Source organism: Camelus bactrianus, chromosome 3, assembly GCF_048773025.1.
Source record: "Camelus bactrianus isolate YW-2024 breed Bactrian camel chromosome 3, ASM4877302v1, whole genome shotgun sequence".
NCBI lineage: Eukaryota > Metazoa > Chordata > Mammalia > Artiodactyla > Camelidae > Camelus > Camelus bactrianus.
Genome location: NC_133541.1, coordinates 40,306,906 through 40,321,788, shown reverse-complemented (window position 1 = coordinate 40,321,788; position 14,883 = coordinate 40,306,906). Strand labels below are relative to the sequence as shown.

Genomic DNA, 14,883 nt, shown 5'->3' with positions numbered 1-14,883 from the left:
ATGTTGTGTCTCCCGTGCTTTGATCCAACGGTTGAGTCGGTGGTGCTGGACTTGAGCTGCCTTCATGATCACCGGACACAGACATTCTAATAGTTGGCAGCTCCTTCCAGACTCTCTACATCTTCGGTAAAGCGTTGCTGGACTCCAGAAGGACAGTTCAACACTGGTTTTGTCCCTGAAGTCCCTGGATGGCCCCAAAGGTTTTCATTGTCCTCACTAGACATTGAGAGAGTGCTGTTTCCATTTTGGGTTATTCATGGGCAACACTGGGTGTGGTGTTTTTGTTGTTAACACACTGGACGGGAAATCTTTCACATAAGGACAAAATGTTAAAAGGAGGATTTCTTTTCCTGCAGGAACGGGATTTATTGAAAACATTTAAAATTCCAGTAGACACTTTAATTACATACCTTATGACCCTGGAAGATCATTACCATGCTGACGTGGCCTACCACAATAACATTCATGCTGCAGACGTTGTGCAGTCCACACACGTGCTGTTATCCACACCTGCTCTGGAGGTAAAGCTGGTCTCTAACCTTTGAGAACACTAACTTGCCACTCATAGCGGTTTCTTCAGCGTTTATACTGAAGGGTGCACAGGGCAAACAATAATTGGCTTCATTGGAAATATATTGAGGTAGAGGGGGAAAATGTCATTGTGGAAAGTAAACAGTCGTGTCTTTGATGAGTTTGGTCTGTGATAACTGGTCAGGGATTTAGGGATTCATCTGTGATACCCCTTCTCTGAAATCATCTAGTAGACGTCCCATAAAGCATATCTGGCTTACTCAGTTTGGGTTAGTTAGGGTTTGTGTTTTGTTTTTTTAATTTAGTCTGATGACTTCCTCATTTATCATTCAAAGATGATTATTTTATAAAATAGAAGCAATGCATTGATATTTTTCATAGATTTTTATTATCTTTAATGGTACCAAATCCTATGAGGTTGTTTCATTAAATGTTTATTAAAGCCATTTGATGTCCTTAACCATTTGGGGGAACAATTCTCTTTTGCTAATATATTTTATACTTCAGATTGTTTCGTTATAAAATTGTGTTAATACCGCATCGATTGAGTGAGAGGTTCTCAACTCAGGGTGATTTTCCTCTTTCACTCCTGCTCCTCCCTTCCCCCTGGGACATTTGGAAATACGTGGGGACATTTTTGGCTGTCACAACAGGGGAGTACATGCTACTGGCATCTCATGGGTAGAGGCCAGGGATCCTGCTAAAAATCCTATAATACACAGGATAGCCTCCCACAACAAAGAATTATCTGGCCCCAAATGTCAGTTTTGCTGAAGTTGAGATTCCCTGATCTGAATGAAAGAAGAGACTTGCTCATGTCATTACTTTTACGTACGCTTAAAAAGTACACTTTTAAAAAAAAAAGGATTTCGGAATATCCTTAAACATCTTAAATACTTTTAAGATACTTTTAAAATAAGTTATTATTTTCTGTAAAAAATTGCAGACACTCTTTTTGTAATGTTTTAGAAAAAAATCTAAGCCATGGAAAAGGTTTGATCATGAGCTAAAATAAAATCAGATAAAATATTTCCTCCAAGACTATACTTAAAAAGTCCATGAGTAACTCATTATCTAAAAGACTCCCTTCCTGACATGTTATGATAATATATTTTGAAGCTTCACTTTGTTTTCCAGACTCTAGGGAGTAATTTCCCATTTGTATATACCTTTCATCCATATTATCATAGAACTGTAATGTTATGCTGTCTGATTTTTCAGGCTGTGTTTACAGATTTGGAGATTCTTGCAGCAATTTTTGCCAGCGCAATACATGATGTCGATCATCCTGGTGTGTCCAATCAGTTTCTGATTAATACAAGTAAGTGAAGTTCATTTATTTTTGCAGAAAAAATTTCCCTTGGTACATCTTAGAATGACTGAGGGTCTTTATCAACTTGGGATGTTTCCAGAGACATAATGTTCTTTCGAGATGTGTAAATAGGTGTTTCAGCGACAGTATCTGTTAATGTGATATAGCCCTAAAAATTATTGTTCTGTCCCATCAGGCATAAGATGTTTGAAAAACATGTATTCCAGCATGTTTTAGAAATAATATATGACCATGTTAGTGGACAAGGGCAGTTGAAAGTGAAGGCTTGAAGAAAGATTTAGATAGTGATGTTGCCCCTAAAGTTTTAAATACAAGAAGTTATCAGAATTAATGTTAAATCCCTCATTTATGTAGGCTCTTCACAGGTCATGATTCCTCTTTCCCTTCCATTGGCACGCCCAGCCCTCTCCTATCCTTTTGAAATCTCCTACTAAGGGCATCGGGAACTTCTCTTTTGACTTACTATCTCTTTTTATTTAGTATTTTCTACCCATCAATTTTTTCCTCACTGGTGACATTTCATAAAGTAAGTCATCGCTGAATTCAGAAATATAAGCGCTGGTAGAGACTGCTGAGTGCGGGCCACCTGCTCTGACGCACAGCTGCACAGAGAGCCTCTGCAGGGAGGATTAGTGGTGCTCAGAGCTGTTGTGCTTTTGCAAAGAGGTTTAGTTTTACAGAAATTCTATTCTTTCTGTACTTGAAGTTAATTGGTGAGTAAATTAAATGTGGAATTCCACCCCCCATCATGGTTCATTAATGTTATAAAGTCACTTTTATATATGAAAACATAAAGTGCAACATTGTGAATTTTTTGCCCTATCTGTTCAGCTCTGCCTTTCCCTTTGTGCCCTGAGTTGTGGATAACAGCCTTCTCCTGGCCCACATCAGCCTAGCGCCAGCAGTGTCTGTGCCTTTACCATCCGCTTCGAACCCGTGGCTGCAGCTCAGGAGTTAGAGGGAGCATTTAAATACAGCCTTGCTTTGAGAGATTTTACTCAGGTCTTTTGGATTATTTATCTATTTTTAAATCCTTTCATAGCCTCTGGACTACTGTATAACAGAATGCACTTCAGTGACTCACTCAGGTATAGGAGGGTTGGGAAAGTCATGGATTTTTGAAAATGTGCGGTTAGTCACTGTATTTCAGAAGTTTGGTTTACGAACTTACTTATCTACAATTACACAGGGTAACATTTCCTGCTTCAGTTACCTTACGAGAACCTATAATGGAGCGCTTTCAGGAGTCATCAAAACATTACTATATACTGACACATAAATCCTGATACACGTTAGATGCAGCTGCATGGATTTCTGTCGTGTCGTCGGTTAGGGTCGACTGGGTCCTTTCTGTGATGAGCAGGGAGATTGTACAGTAAAGTGTACACTGTCAATTTTTCATTATCCTAGCCTGATCCTTCTTGTTTTAATTTTATGTATGTCTTGCTATGTTCTTAATTTTATAGATTTTTAACAAATACATACACATTTGTTTCAATTTCTGCCATTAAGCAGGGTGTGCTCTTTTTAAAATTAATCACACCAAAATTCAGACTTGTGTGTTTTCTTTACATCCTATTATATTTATACAATATTGTATGTTCCCTTATCGTAACATGAGAATTAAGAATAGATTAGAGAACAAATTAAAACAATTGATAGTAAAGTCACTGTCTTCCAGGTACTCTGATAAATTTTTTAAGAAAAATGAAGCCAACTCTCATATTCTTTCTTGTGGACCTTCTAAGGGCACATGGGCTTAGGCTGGCATCTGGGTACCTGTGGAGTCTGCACTTTCAGTCCACAGATAAATCCCATGCCCTTTAACTCTTGAGAGACACTGAGATAGATAATGGAGAACTGTAGGGGATAATCATACATACAGGACAGTGGCCTGGGGTGTCTGTTTAAGGTCATTTTGCTGATGACCTGCCTGAGGTGGAAGGATACTAAGCCTGCTTCTGGAAGTATTTTGTTACTCAGTGACATTGTGCAGATCCCTGCTTTGTGGGACCTCAGAAACATGGGGCGGTTAACATGTCGCGGAGCAGGTTTGGATTGCTCATGTTTTCTTGAGGGTGAGATGTGATGAGGCTGTGTCATCCCTGAGAGAATGAGTCAGCATCATTGCCTGGTAGATGAACATTGTCCTAGGGTTGATGAGAGCCCCAGGGCACTATGAGAATTTCTGCCTTGGGAAGCTTTTGTCTAGGGACCAAGCCAGCACGCATCTTATTTTAGGACTCAGAAGAGGCTTAGTAGCCAATAACACAAGTAAGTTTTAAATTCACAGCATGCTACAAAGGGTAACTGGCAAACTTGTAATAACTTGCCGACTTGTAGTATGACTTGCAGACTTGTAGCTTTATGAAAAGCTCTGTCAAAATTGTGTGATTTTCTTTAGTTTACAGTAAACCCTCTTTTTATAGACATTAAGTTTCTGTGTCTTCTTTCTTTTGTGTGCCGATTGAGCGTTGGTGGCTTGGACTAGCACACTCTCAGCTCTTTCCCTGAAGCTGGTGCTGCCGGCTTGTCCAAAGCCAAAGGTTGAATCGGTGCTTCTTGTAATAAAGACTTGTAATCATCAGATTTGTAAGCCTGTGGTTGGGAGGTCACCTGTCCTATTTTAAGGATGCTGTACAACTCACTCTGGTGGAGGGCCACTGGGCTCACCTGGCTGATTCCTAGGCCTGACACACGTCTGCTTCTTAGTTGCGATGGTCGTTTCCATGAATCATTCCCCTTGTGTTAGTTTTAGGCGCCAAATGATTTGATGCTATTGACATACACACTCACTGTAAACATGCTGCAGGTTTTGGAAACAGAGTGATCAGTTCTACCTGGCAGAGTCGGTTAAGCGCTTATAAATGAGGGGTCTAGGGGAATCTGAATAGGATTTAAAGAAGTTGCAAGTCCAAGTGGGAAGCTGCGTAAGTCTTTCTCAGGGACAGTACATGTAAATAAATCCTTGAAATGTAAATAGCATCACAAAGCCTTGAATATAACATGCTGGAGGGTCTTTATCATAAAAAAAAAAAAGCATTTCATGTCACAGTTTTATTTTCTGAAATAATACATTTTCAGAATATATATAGCATTAAGTTTTACCTGGAAAATGAATCTTTTTGTTTATAGCAAAGATGCCTAGGTTTTGGGGGGAAAGATGTACCCACATTAGTTATGTGTTCAAAGTATATGACTTTTGATGTCCAAGAGCAGAGGCACTCCACTGTATTAAGGTGGAGCTGGACCAGCCACCCGTACACACACTGTTTCACCAATCTCATTTTAAAGTAAGCTCTCTATAGCTATACTTGTGGGCTATGTTATTTTTTTATGTATAAACCTAAAATCATAGGATTTCACAGTAGAAATATCTTGAACCTCTCTTCTCCCTAGCTTCTTTAAAATAGTCATTGATTACTACTAGTTATTTCTTTCTTTGAAAAGAATGTATGTTTTCCACATGTGAGTCAGAAAAAAGATCAAATGCATATGCTTTTAGCCTTTACAGTGACTTCAGTGGAAACAGAGTAAAGCACCAGTCGATTTTTTTTTTAATGACTACTTTATAGATCCAAGCCTGCTGTTTACAGAAACTAGGAAAGAGGTGGGATCTCTTGCTGCCCAAACACAGGTCCAGGACAGTCGTGAGGGAGCAGCGGAACCTTCACCATGGAGTTATGTGGGCAGCTAAACGCCCGTCTCTGTGTGAAGCCGTGAGCACCCAGGTGGGGCGGGCAAGATGCTTTTATATTGTGACTCGCACAATACTTGGAAAAGGAAGTAGACGAATGAATAAAGCTTTGACTTTCAAAGCTATCCTATGAAAGAAAATAGGTGAGAGTGTGAACACATCTGATACTGTTCATGTGTTCCTAAATGTCCCTGTACCCTGAGTACAAATAATCCTGAATCACACGATCCTTACATTATAAATAAAATGTTGGGTGGATGGCACGCAGTTCTCAGGAATACGGCACCTTATGCTCTGGACAGGTTGCAAACGGTAGGAATAATAATGTCTTATTCTGCTGAGTGTCTGTTGCTCCCTGTGGCAGATTGGGAGAGGAGGGTCAAGATAATCTGGTTTAACTTGTCTTTGAAGCCGCAGAGGGAACTGACTTGCCACGAGTCAGGAGCATCAGACACTTCCAAGACTGCAGGCTCTATCCCTGATTATATTAACAAGTCTGCTCCCTCAGATGGTGTCGTCATAGCACGATGGGAACATCAGCAGAGGTGTTTAGGGGAAATTGCTTCCTAAACCCCAGCTGTCTCAGAATATGGACAATAAGATAAACTGAGAATAAATGGCTTTGCTAACCTTCTGTCTCTTGCCTTTCTTTCAAGACTCTGAACTTGCCTTGATGTACAATGATTCTTCGGTCCTGGAGAACCATCATTTGGCCGTGGGCTTTAAGTTGCTTCAGGAAGAAAACTGTGACATTTTCCAGAATTTGACCAAAAAGCAAAGACAATCATTAAGGAAGATGGTCATTGACATTGTAAGTAACTGATAAAAGCAAAAAAGACAACTGTGATGCATGTTGTTTAAAAAAAAGAGAGAGATGAGTATCAGGTAAAAGAAACTGTGTATTTCAAAGTATCGTTGCCCTTTATGTCCGAGGGGCTGGTCCTACCCTGGGCCGCGGGGCTCCACTCCGCAGTCTGGAGTCAAGAACCATGACAGTGTACCCCACGTTAGGTTTATTTTCTGAACTCCTCCCACCTGGTGGCAGACATTGATGACTAACAAAAGCAGAGGATGCTGGCCAAAACATGGATTTATTTTTTTCCATTCAAAAAATGGAGAAGGTCTCTTGTCAGCAGAAGGTGCCATGTAGAAACAGCCCTGACATTCCTCTTCTCTGTGCACATTCTCCACAGTGATTATGAGACGCAGGGAACTCTCTGGTTATCAAAAGCTTATCTGCTAAGCTTTGTACACACAAAGAAAGGCAGGGACTACTGTCCTGGATAAGCAAAAAATGAACCAGAATATGCTATTTCTTGAAGTATTCTGTGAGCAACCTCGGACCAGTCCATCATCGCCCGGTAACCACTTTCTGGTCCAGGGAACAGAAAAACTTCAAAACGTGTGATGATGTCTTATCCGCGGAAACATCCCCGTTTTTCGCCGTGGAAGTGGTCTCCAGTGCCCTGTGCTTCTCTCTCCTACTCACGTGTGTCTGGGCTTCCAGGAACCCTGACAGCCAAGGGGAAAGGATTCTGCCCCAAGAACTAGGGCAGGGTTTCCACATACTGCTGTTAGAGGACACAGTGCTTCTCCGTTTCCTCTCACGTTCTCCATGATATTTTCATGTGCAAATTCTGTCTTTTTTTCTGTGGCCTTTTTTTTTACTTATTAAAATACTCTTTATCTTTTAAGGTACTTGCCACAGACATGTCGAAACACATGAATCTACTGGCTGATTTGAAAACTATGGTTGAAACTAAGAAAGTGACAAGTTCCGGAGTTCTCCTTCTTGATAATTACTCTGATAGGATTCAGGTAAAACACTGGACTTGGCTCTGTGTCTGTGCATGTGTGTGTGTACACACGTGTCTGTGTCTAGCTTAGGTAAGATTTGTCTCCTTTCCCCGAGCTTATAATTTTAGTAATTATCAGCAGGGTCTTTATCAAAATTCTTCATCTTGTAGATGAACCAGATAAAATCCTGTTGGCCTTTTCAGTTGGAAATGTGTTTAAAAAAAAAAAACAAACCCTAATATCCACAAAACCAACCATTTAAGCAGCTGTGAATGTAATCAGCCAAGCACGTAAACAGCTCCTCCCATGATACGTAGAGGCGGGAGACGTGGCCTGACTTGGGACTATTAATACAAATGTGAGCTGCACACAGACACATCATGGTCGAGCTGCCTGGAGTGAATTTTACACCACATGTATTTTTAAGTGTCATAGTCATCCGATGTGAATTTCCAGTGGAAAAGGAACAGGTGTTAAGCAGAGGATGCGGTCGTCTGTTTCAGGTCCTTCAGAACATGGTGCACTGTGCCGACCTGAGCAACCCCACAAAGCCTCTCCAGCTGTACCGCCAGTGGACAGACCGCATCATGGAGGAGTTCTTCCGCCAAGGGGACCGAGAGAGGGAGCGGGGCATGGAGATCAGCCCCATGTGCGACAAGCACAACGCATCTGTGGAGAAGTCCCAGGTGACGCATCAGGCCTAAAGCTTTCTGAGCTGGAACACTTGGTTTCTTTGTCTGCACGTGTATGCATGTCACACAGTATTTTATTGGGTTTTCTTAATTACTTTTTTTTTCAATGGAGATACCAGGGATTGAACCCAGGACCTTGTGCCTACTAAGCATGCACTCTACCACTGAGTTATACCCACACCGCCTTAATTACTTTCTTTTTGACAAGCTCAATTTCCCCTTAGGATTTGTAAGCCAAAAAAACTCTTTAATTCTTAGGATTTCTATTCGTATAGTCACATATATGTTCATAGGGCATTACATTCCCTCATCGTGACTCTATTTTATAGTCTATTCATATATGTGGCATTATTTCAGTTACCTCAGTACATAAGTGAATAAAGTTATATGAATTCATATAGAGCATATGACATTATTTCAATAATCTGGACTCACCTATAAATTGGCTATTCTAAAATAAAGTCCAGGCCTCGAGCCATGCCCTGCCATGGAAACAGCCGGAGATTTTTTACATCACAAACCTGCTGTTGGACTAAGCGTTCTAGAAGCTAGTTTTCACCAGCTGGTGACAACATTCTTATAAGGTCTGCTACCGGAAATAGTGACTCTTTTACCAAACTAAGGTAAGTAGTCTTCAGTTCAGTGGTGTATTTGCAGAGCGTACTACTTGTTATATATTTTTATATATGATATATATATATATATAAATTTAAATAAATTCAATGTATCAGATACAGTTGCAGGATCTCGTTACCCTTTTGCATTGTTCTTAGTCCCAGTCCTGCACTCAAGTCGGTTTCTTTTGACCAGGTGGGCTTCATAGACTACATCGTCCATCCTCTCTGGGAGACGTGGGCAGACCTCGTCCATCCTGACGCCCAGGACATTTTGGACACTTTGGAGGACAATCGTGAGTGGTACCAGAGCACAATTCCTCAGAGCCCCTCCCCAGCACCTGAGGACCAGGAGGAGGGCCGGCAGGGTCAAACCGAGAAGTTCCAGTTTGAGCTGACTTTAGAGGAAGATGGCGAGTCGGACACGGAAAAGGACAGCGGAAGTCAAGTGGAGGAGGACACTAGCTGCAGTGACTCCAAGACTCTCTGTACTCAAGACTCAGAGTCCACCGAGATCCCCCTGGACGAGCAGGTGGAAGAGGAGGCAGTGGGGGAGGAGGAGGAGAACCAGCCCGAAGCCCACGTCATAGAAGATCACTCGCCCGACACGTAACAGAGCAAAGACCTCCACGCCTTTTGTTTTTGGTTTTTCGGGTTTTTTTTCAAGTAGAGAAGTTTGTTTCCAAAGTGCATGTCACTTGCCACAACCATGGTCACACCTCACTGTCATCCGCCAGGACGTTTGTGGAACAAAACCGACCTTGACGACTCAGTCTGGCGCTCAGGAATATCGTCACCCGTTTTTTCACCTCCGTGTCATCCGAGCGAGGGGGACATCTTCGCGAACAGCATTGGCCCGAGGTGGCCGCGTGGGAAAGCTAATCAAGCAGAGAAAATCAACTCCAAAGCGTTTTCTAGGGAGTGGGGCTCACCACGCAGTCCCGAAGTTGATGTGATTTGGAGTTTCTTTTCTTTTCCTTTGTTTGAAATATTTTCAGCAGAAAGAAGGCATCACATGAGCAGAGTGAACTAATGGGTGAAGCAACAGGTGGGTCAGGAACAGGACACCGTGTGAATCTGTTACCAGGAAGAAGATGAGCCACAGAAATTGCATCATTTTCTAATTTCAAGTCTTCCTGATACGTGACTGATTAAGTGCGGTTCACGCGAGCTGCACTGACCTCTACGTTTTGTATGATAATGTAAAACAGATTTTTTGTAGAGCTTACTTTTATTATTAAATGTACTGAGGTATTATATTTAAAAAAAAAAAAAACTCTGTTCAGAACTCCATCTGCCACTGGTTATTTTTTTCTAAGGAGTAACTTGCAAGTTTTCAGTACGAATCTGTGCTACACTGGATAAATCTAATTTACGAATTTTCTTGCACCTTAGAGTTCCTAGCAAGTAACTGATTTGTAGTGATCCATTGTTTTATATACCAATGACTTCCATATTTTAAAAACAAAAATCCACATTATGTTGCAGGAAACCCTTTTTGTAAGGTCTTCGTTTACCAGCTTTTGTTTCACTCTTTTCAGAGACACAGAGTTGCTCCACATTTCTCTTCACGGTGTGCAAAGTGAATCCTTGTTCAGTAGTCTTTGATGTGCGTTCTGTCTCACGTGTCTCCAGCCTCACGGACACTCCATCATCAGTTGGTGTTGTCTGAAGCAAGTGAGAGATACATAAATACCCAGTAGCTAAAATGGTCCATCTTTTTTAGATACTTTCCCACTTAGTGTCTTCTGATAACTTTCTGCTGTGTCGATAGATACGCCTCGTTTCACAAGTGCATGTCCTTGTAACAACCCACCCATTTCATGTGCATTTTTATTGTTTTCACAGTCAGTTATAGCAAGAAAAACTTCTCCCCCTTGTGCTGCTTCATTATTTAGCGTGTGTTTGAACCTCTGTCCACATTTACTAGCTGGGGTCTTATCAAATATATCACCACCATTCGTACTGATGCCAAGAAACAGGCAGTCAGCTTAGACTTAGCGTTCTTTTCTGCCACGAGGTCATATGTAATGATGAGCTTTTACTCTTGATTTGCAAAGAAAAGTTAACAGCTAGCTAGACAATTTAACAACATTAGCAGAATATATTAACGAACACCAGTACCTCGAATGTGCTTTCGTTTCTGTGATTTCACCATGAGACTAAGAACTGTATGAGGAATATTCTGGAGAAGTGATTTTAAGTGTAGCAATGACTCTTCCTTGACGGACAGCCATGTAACACGTAGGACTTGCTTTATTGGTTTTCACTGACCCATCAGTATGTCTTGTGGAGGAAGACTTCTTTACACAGAAGGAAGTTGGTGATACCCCTGGGACTGAAGGTTTGGCAGTAAAATGCCATTTTAAAATACTGGGTTGGGTAAGAAGGCTAGATCAGAATTTAGAGCTCACCTTTGGCTGAATTTAGCATCAAGAACTGTGTTACAATTTGAGACCGAGTCCCAGTATCTACCTTCAGTTGGCATCGTGGGGCGTTTGTTTAGTTTGGAGTTTCTTTCCATTTCAGCTCTTAATAGAGTGTTTACCTTCTCTGAAGAGTTTGGAGCCCACATAATCATTTTTTTCACAGTAATGTCCAAGAACTCAAGTAGAGGCTAAAGGAGTATCTGACCAAATGGAAAATAAATAAAACAATAAAGAAAATTGTAACCCTGAAAAACATTTATATTAGGGATGTCTCAAGGAGCTTCTGGGGATTAATAAATCATCAGCCGGAAAAGTGCCCCAGGCTGAAGATACTACTTTAATCCCCTGAGATCCACTGATGTTTAGAAACTATGATAGAAAAATGACATAGCTCTGATCTTTCACATAGAACACAGGTTCAGAATTGACCAATTAATTACCAGATTTCCACCCTCCTCTCCTTGTAAAAATCAGACTGTAGTCTTTCAAATACAGTCCCATGTTTGGCAAGTGCTTTGACAAGAACGCTGCAAAACTTGTTTCTGTTTTAATTTTACTTGTCCCTGATGGAGGTCTAGAAGAAAAAGCAAAGAATCTAGGGTTCATTCCTTTTTTCAAAATATTCTCATTCCCTCCCCTTCCTAATGCTTGGGATCCCCACCACCACTAAGTGAGCCTAGAATCTTAATGGAAAAAAAAAATGAGAATGGCAATATGTCACAAACAAATCCAGACCTGAAAAGTTTCATAACTACACTATAAAAGAGAGGCTTTTAGAAAAAATGTGTTGATTTTTAATGGTCACATATTGTGAAGATACCCACCAATGGACAATCACCTTATAGAAAAGGAATAAGATCTGAAAGACAGGGACAACACACTGTACAATCTGCTTCTCCCTTCTTTCTCTCTCCCTCCTGCCTCGCCAAAGTGTGCTTCGGAATTATGTACTGCTTTAAAAAGAACATCCTTTTACAAGTGGCTTTACATTTCCTAAAATGTCATAAGAAAATGCAATATCTGGGTACTGTATGGGGAAAAAATTGTCCAAGTTTGCATAAAACCAGTACATTTCAGCTTGCAAGTTACTAAACACAAGAATGCTGTTTGAATTTTCTTTTCTTTTGCGTCACTTATAGTTCACAAGAAAATAATGTAGGTAGAACAAATTGCAGACAAGGAAAAAAAACTTGAATGAAGTGGATATTACAGAAAGCTTTATGATAATTTTTGAATGCATTATTTATTTTTTGTGCCATGCATTTTTTCTCACCAAATGACCTTACCTGTAATACAGTCTTGTCTGTCTGTTTACAACCATGTATTTATTGTAATGTACATACTGTAATGTTAATTGTAAATTATCAGTTCTTATTAAAACATCATCCCACGATGGGGTGGTGTTGATATATTTGGAAACTCTTGGTGAGAGAATGAACGGTGTGTATACATACTCCTTGTACATTTTCTTTTCTCCTATAATAGTCTTGTCACCTTAGAGCTTGTTTATGGAAGATTCCAGAAAACTATAAAATACATAAAGATATATAAATTAAAAAAAAAAAAAACATAGCTGCAGGTCTTTGGTCCCAGGGCTGTGCCTTAACTTTAACCAATATTTTCTTCTGTTTTGCTGCATTTGATAAGTAAGGTAACGATGGGGCTAGGGCTGGGCATTTTACGTCCAAGCTTTGAATCCATTGGCTTTCTGTCAGTAGCTGGATTTTACAGAACCACAGACAACCCTCTGGAACATTCTGAGATGCTTCTGAGATACAAGGCCTGAAGGACTCTTTGCCATGAAGCAACGTGGTGAGTGTGATGGTGGTTTTCCCCGTCAGATACTGAGTGGCTTCAGTTTCTTATATTTGATTGCTTTTTATTTGCAGACACTACTGGCAAAATATATTGTTGTCCTGTGATTATAAAAAATCTTTAAACTTCTAGAGCACGTGGGCGAATGAACTTGATTTGAAAGTAGAGCCAGAGGTCACATGTATTAGTAGTTTATTCCTTGGCTTCCTGCCATGGTAAGAAAGTATGTAATATGAAAAAGATCATTTTTTTTTTTAACCCTGCAATTTTTCTTCAACTGAGATCAACCAAATTTGCTTATATACGTGAATCCTTATGTTTAAACACAAAGTTTTATATGACGCCAATTCACAGAGCATAACGGATTCACCATTCGCTAGAATGTGTTTCTGCAAAATCTACATTGCTCTAGAATTTTTACATTTAACCTTGCATACTGGCCAGCTTCTGAAACCTATGAAAAATTCCCAGTGGGTCATGCAGAAACTTCCTTCCACTGCTGCCCAGCCCTCAGAACATGTGACTTCGTGAAAGGAGAAATACTTTTTTCTAGAAAAAAAAAAATGAGCCTCCTTTTATTTTATTTTATTTTTTTGACACAAACTGTAGATTTTAGCAGCCCTGGCCCAAAGGAATTTGATTACTTTTGTTTTAAACAGTACAAAGGGGACACTATAATTACAAAAAAAGAAATCCTTACTGATTTTAGTTGTTTTTAATTTTATTTCTTTGGATATGTTTTCAGAGGGGTAAGTTGTGTGTGAGCATTAAAAACGATGATTCTTTTAGTGTTTTCTTAGCCTCTCCTACAGCCCATGGGAATAGTACTGTACATCGATACCTTCATATGAAGTTTTTATATGCGATGAAAATAAAAGCATGGGTTGATTCTGCCTATTTATGACTCGATCTTTTACAAATAGAAGATTATTCATTTTAACTTGTAGTTCAGACAGCACGGGTTTCCAAGGACCATGAAGATTGTTAAGGTGAATAAAAGGAGGAGAGTGACATGATACATGACTGTTGACATTCATCGTCAAGTGAAACCAAATTATGCAGATTAATCTTCTGTAGAAAAAAAAAATGCCAAAATTATTTAGATGGCCTGTAAGATTAAGCACAGTGTCCTGTAAACAGGCTTGGGAAGGGAACTTGTCTGACTGAGTTTGCTGGCATACTGAGTTACTCAGGTACTTCGATATGTACTGAGTCCCTACTCTGCAAACTACAAGGTTGTAAGGATTCAGCAGTGAGGAACTGATTTGGGGCTGAGCTCTGAAGGATAGTAAGAGGTAACCTGGCAAAAAGGAACAGTTGAAAGGAGAGGAAGGGGTTCCACACAGAGAACACTTCATTTGCCAAAGTCCTGAGGTACAAGCAAGTTCCAGGCCTCTGGAGAAATGGAAGGAAAGCACCCAGCTCCGTCACTCTTACCCCCTACCCTGCTTTATTTCCTTTATAACAGTAATTACTAACTAAAAACTCTATTTGCCTCTTCCTCACAAATTCTCCTTTTTTTTCTCTGAATGACCAAAAAAATCAGTTTTCACGATGAGGAGAGTAAAGAAATCAGCAAAAATTTAATCCCCAAATCTTAACTAGTAGAATAAGGATAATAACATAAATGATCTCTGCTTAACCACCTCCTATTCCCTCCCACCACCACAAAGAATGACAGCAACTATAGCCAGAAGATGCCCGAAATGTCCCTTCCAGGGATACGTGATCTAAACGCAAGTTACCTTCCTCAGTCTGTGTCCCCAAAGTGAGACTATGGGACAAAGGAACAAGCTGCCACCTTTGCCCTACTTGTTCCCCATGCTGATTTAGGCCAAACTGGGTGTGCTGAGTCCACCTGAGTTTAGGTCTTTGCCCTGGAAACACGTCCTCAGGCAAACACCTTTGAACCCACAACAGAAAAACATCCCATCTTCCCTTTGGCCAGAGAGCACCGCCCCCAGCAAGGACGTAC

The 14,883-nt window shown here is 40.4% G+C and overlaps 1 protein-coding gene across 7 annotated transcripts in view; it reads left to right on the top strand.

The window, feature by feature from the left end:
• PDE4D (phosphodiesterase 4D) overlaps window positions 1-13,805 on the top strand; it is a 1,348,493-nt gene extending 1,334,688 nt beyond the window's left edge. For all 7 annotated transcript variants that reach the window (XM_010966266.3, XM_045525075.2, XM_074358671.1 and 4 more), the window contains 6 exons: window positions 357-521; window positions 1,753-1,852; window positions 6,218-6,372; window positions 7,257-7,379; window positions 7,862-8,044; window positions 8,861-13,805. In XM_010966266.3, coding sequence (XP_010964568.2) covers window positions 357-521; window positions 1,753-1,852; window positions 6,218-6,372; window positions 7,257-7,379; window positions 7,862-8,044; window positions 8,861-9,277 — 1,143 coding nt within the window. In that variant the 3' untranslated portion in view covers window positions 9,278-13,805. The remainder of the gene's footprint in view (window positions 1-356; window positions 522-1,752; window positions 1,853-6,217; window positions 6,373-7,256; window positions 7,380-7,861; window positions 8,045-8,860) is intronic.
• The last annotated feature ends 1,078 nt before the right edge of the window (window positions 13,806-14,883 follow it).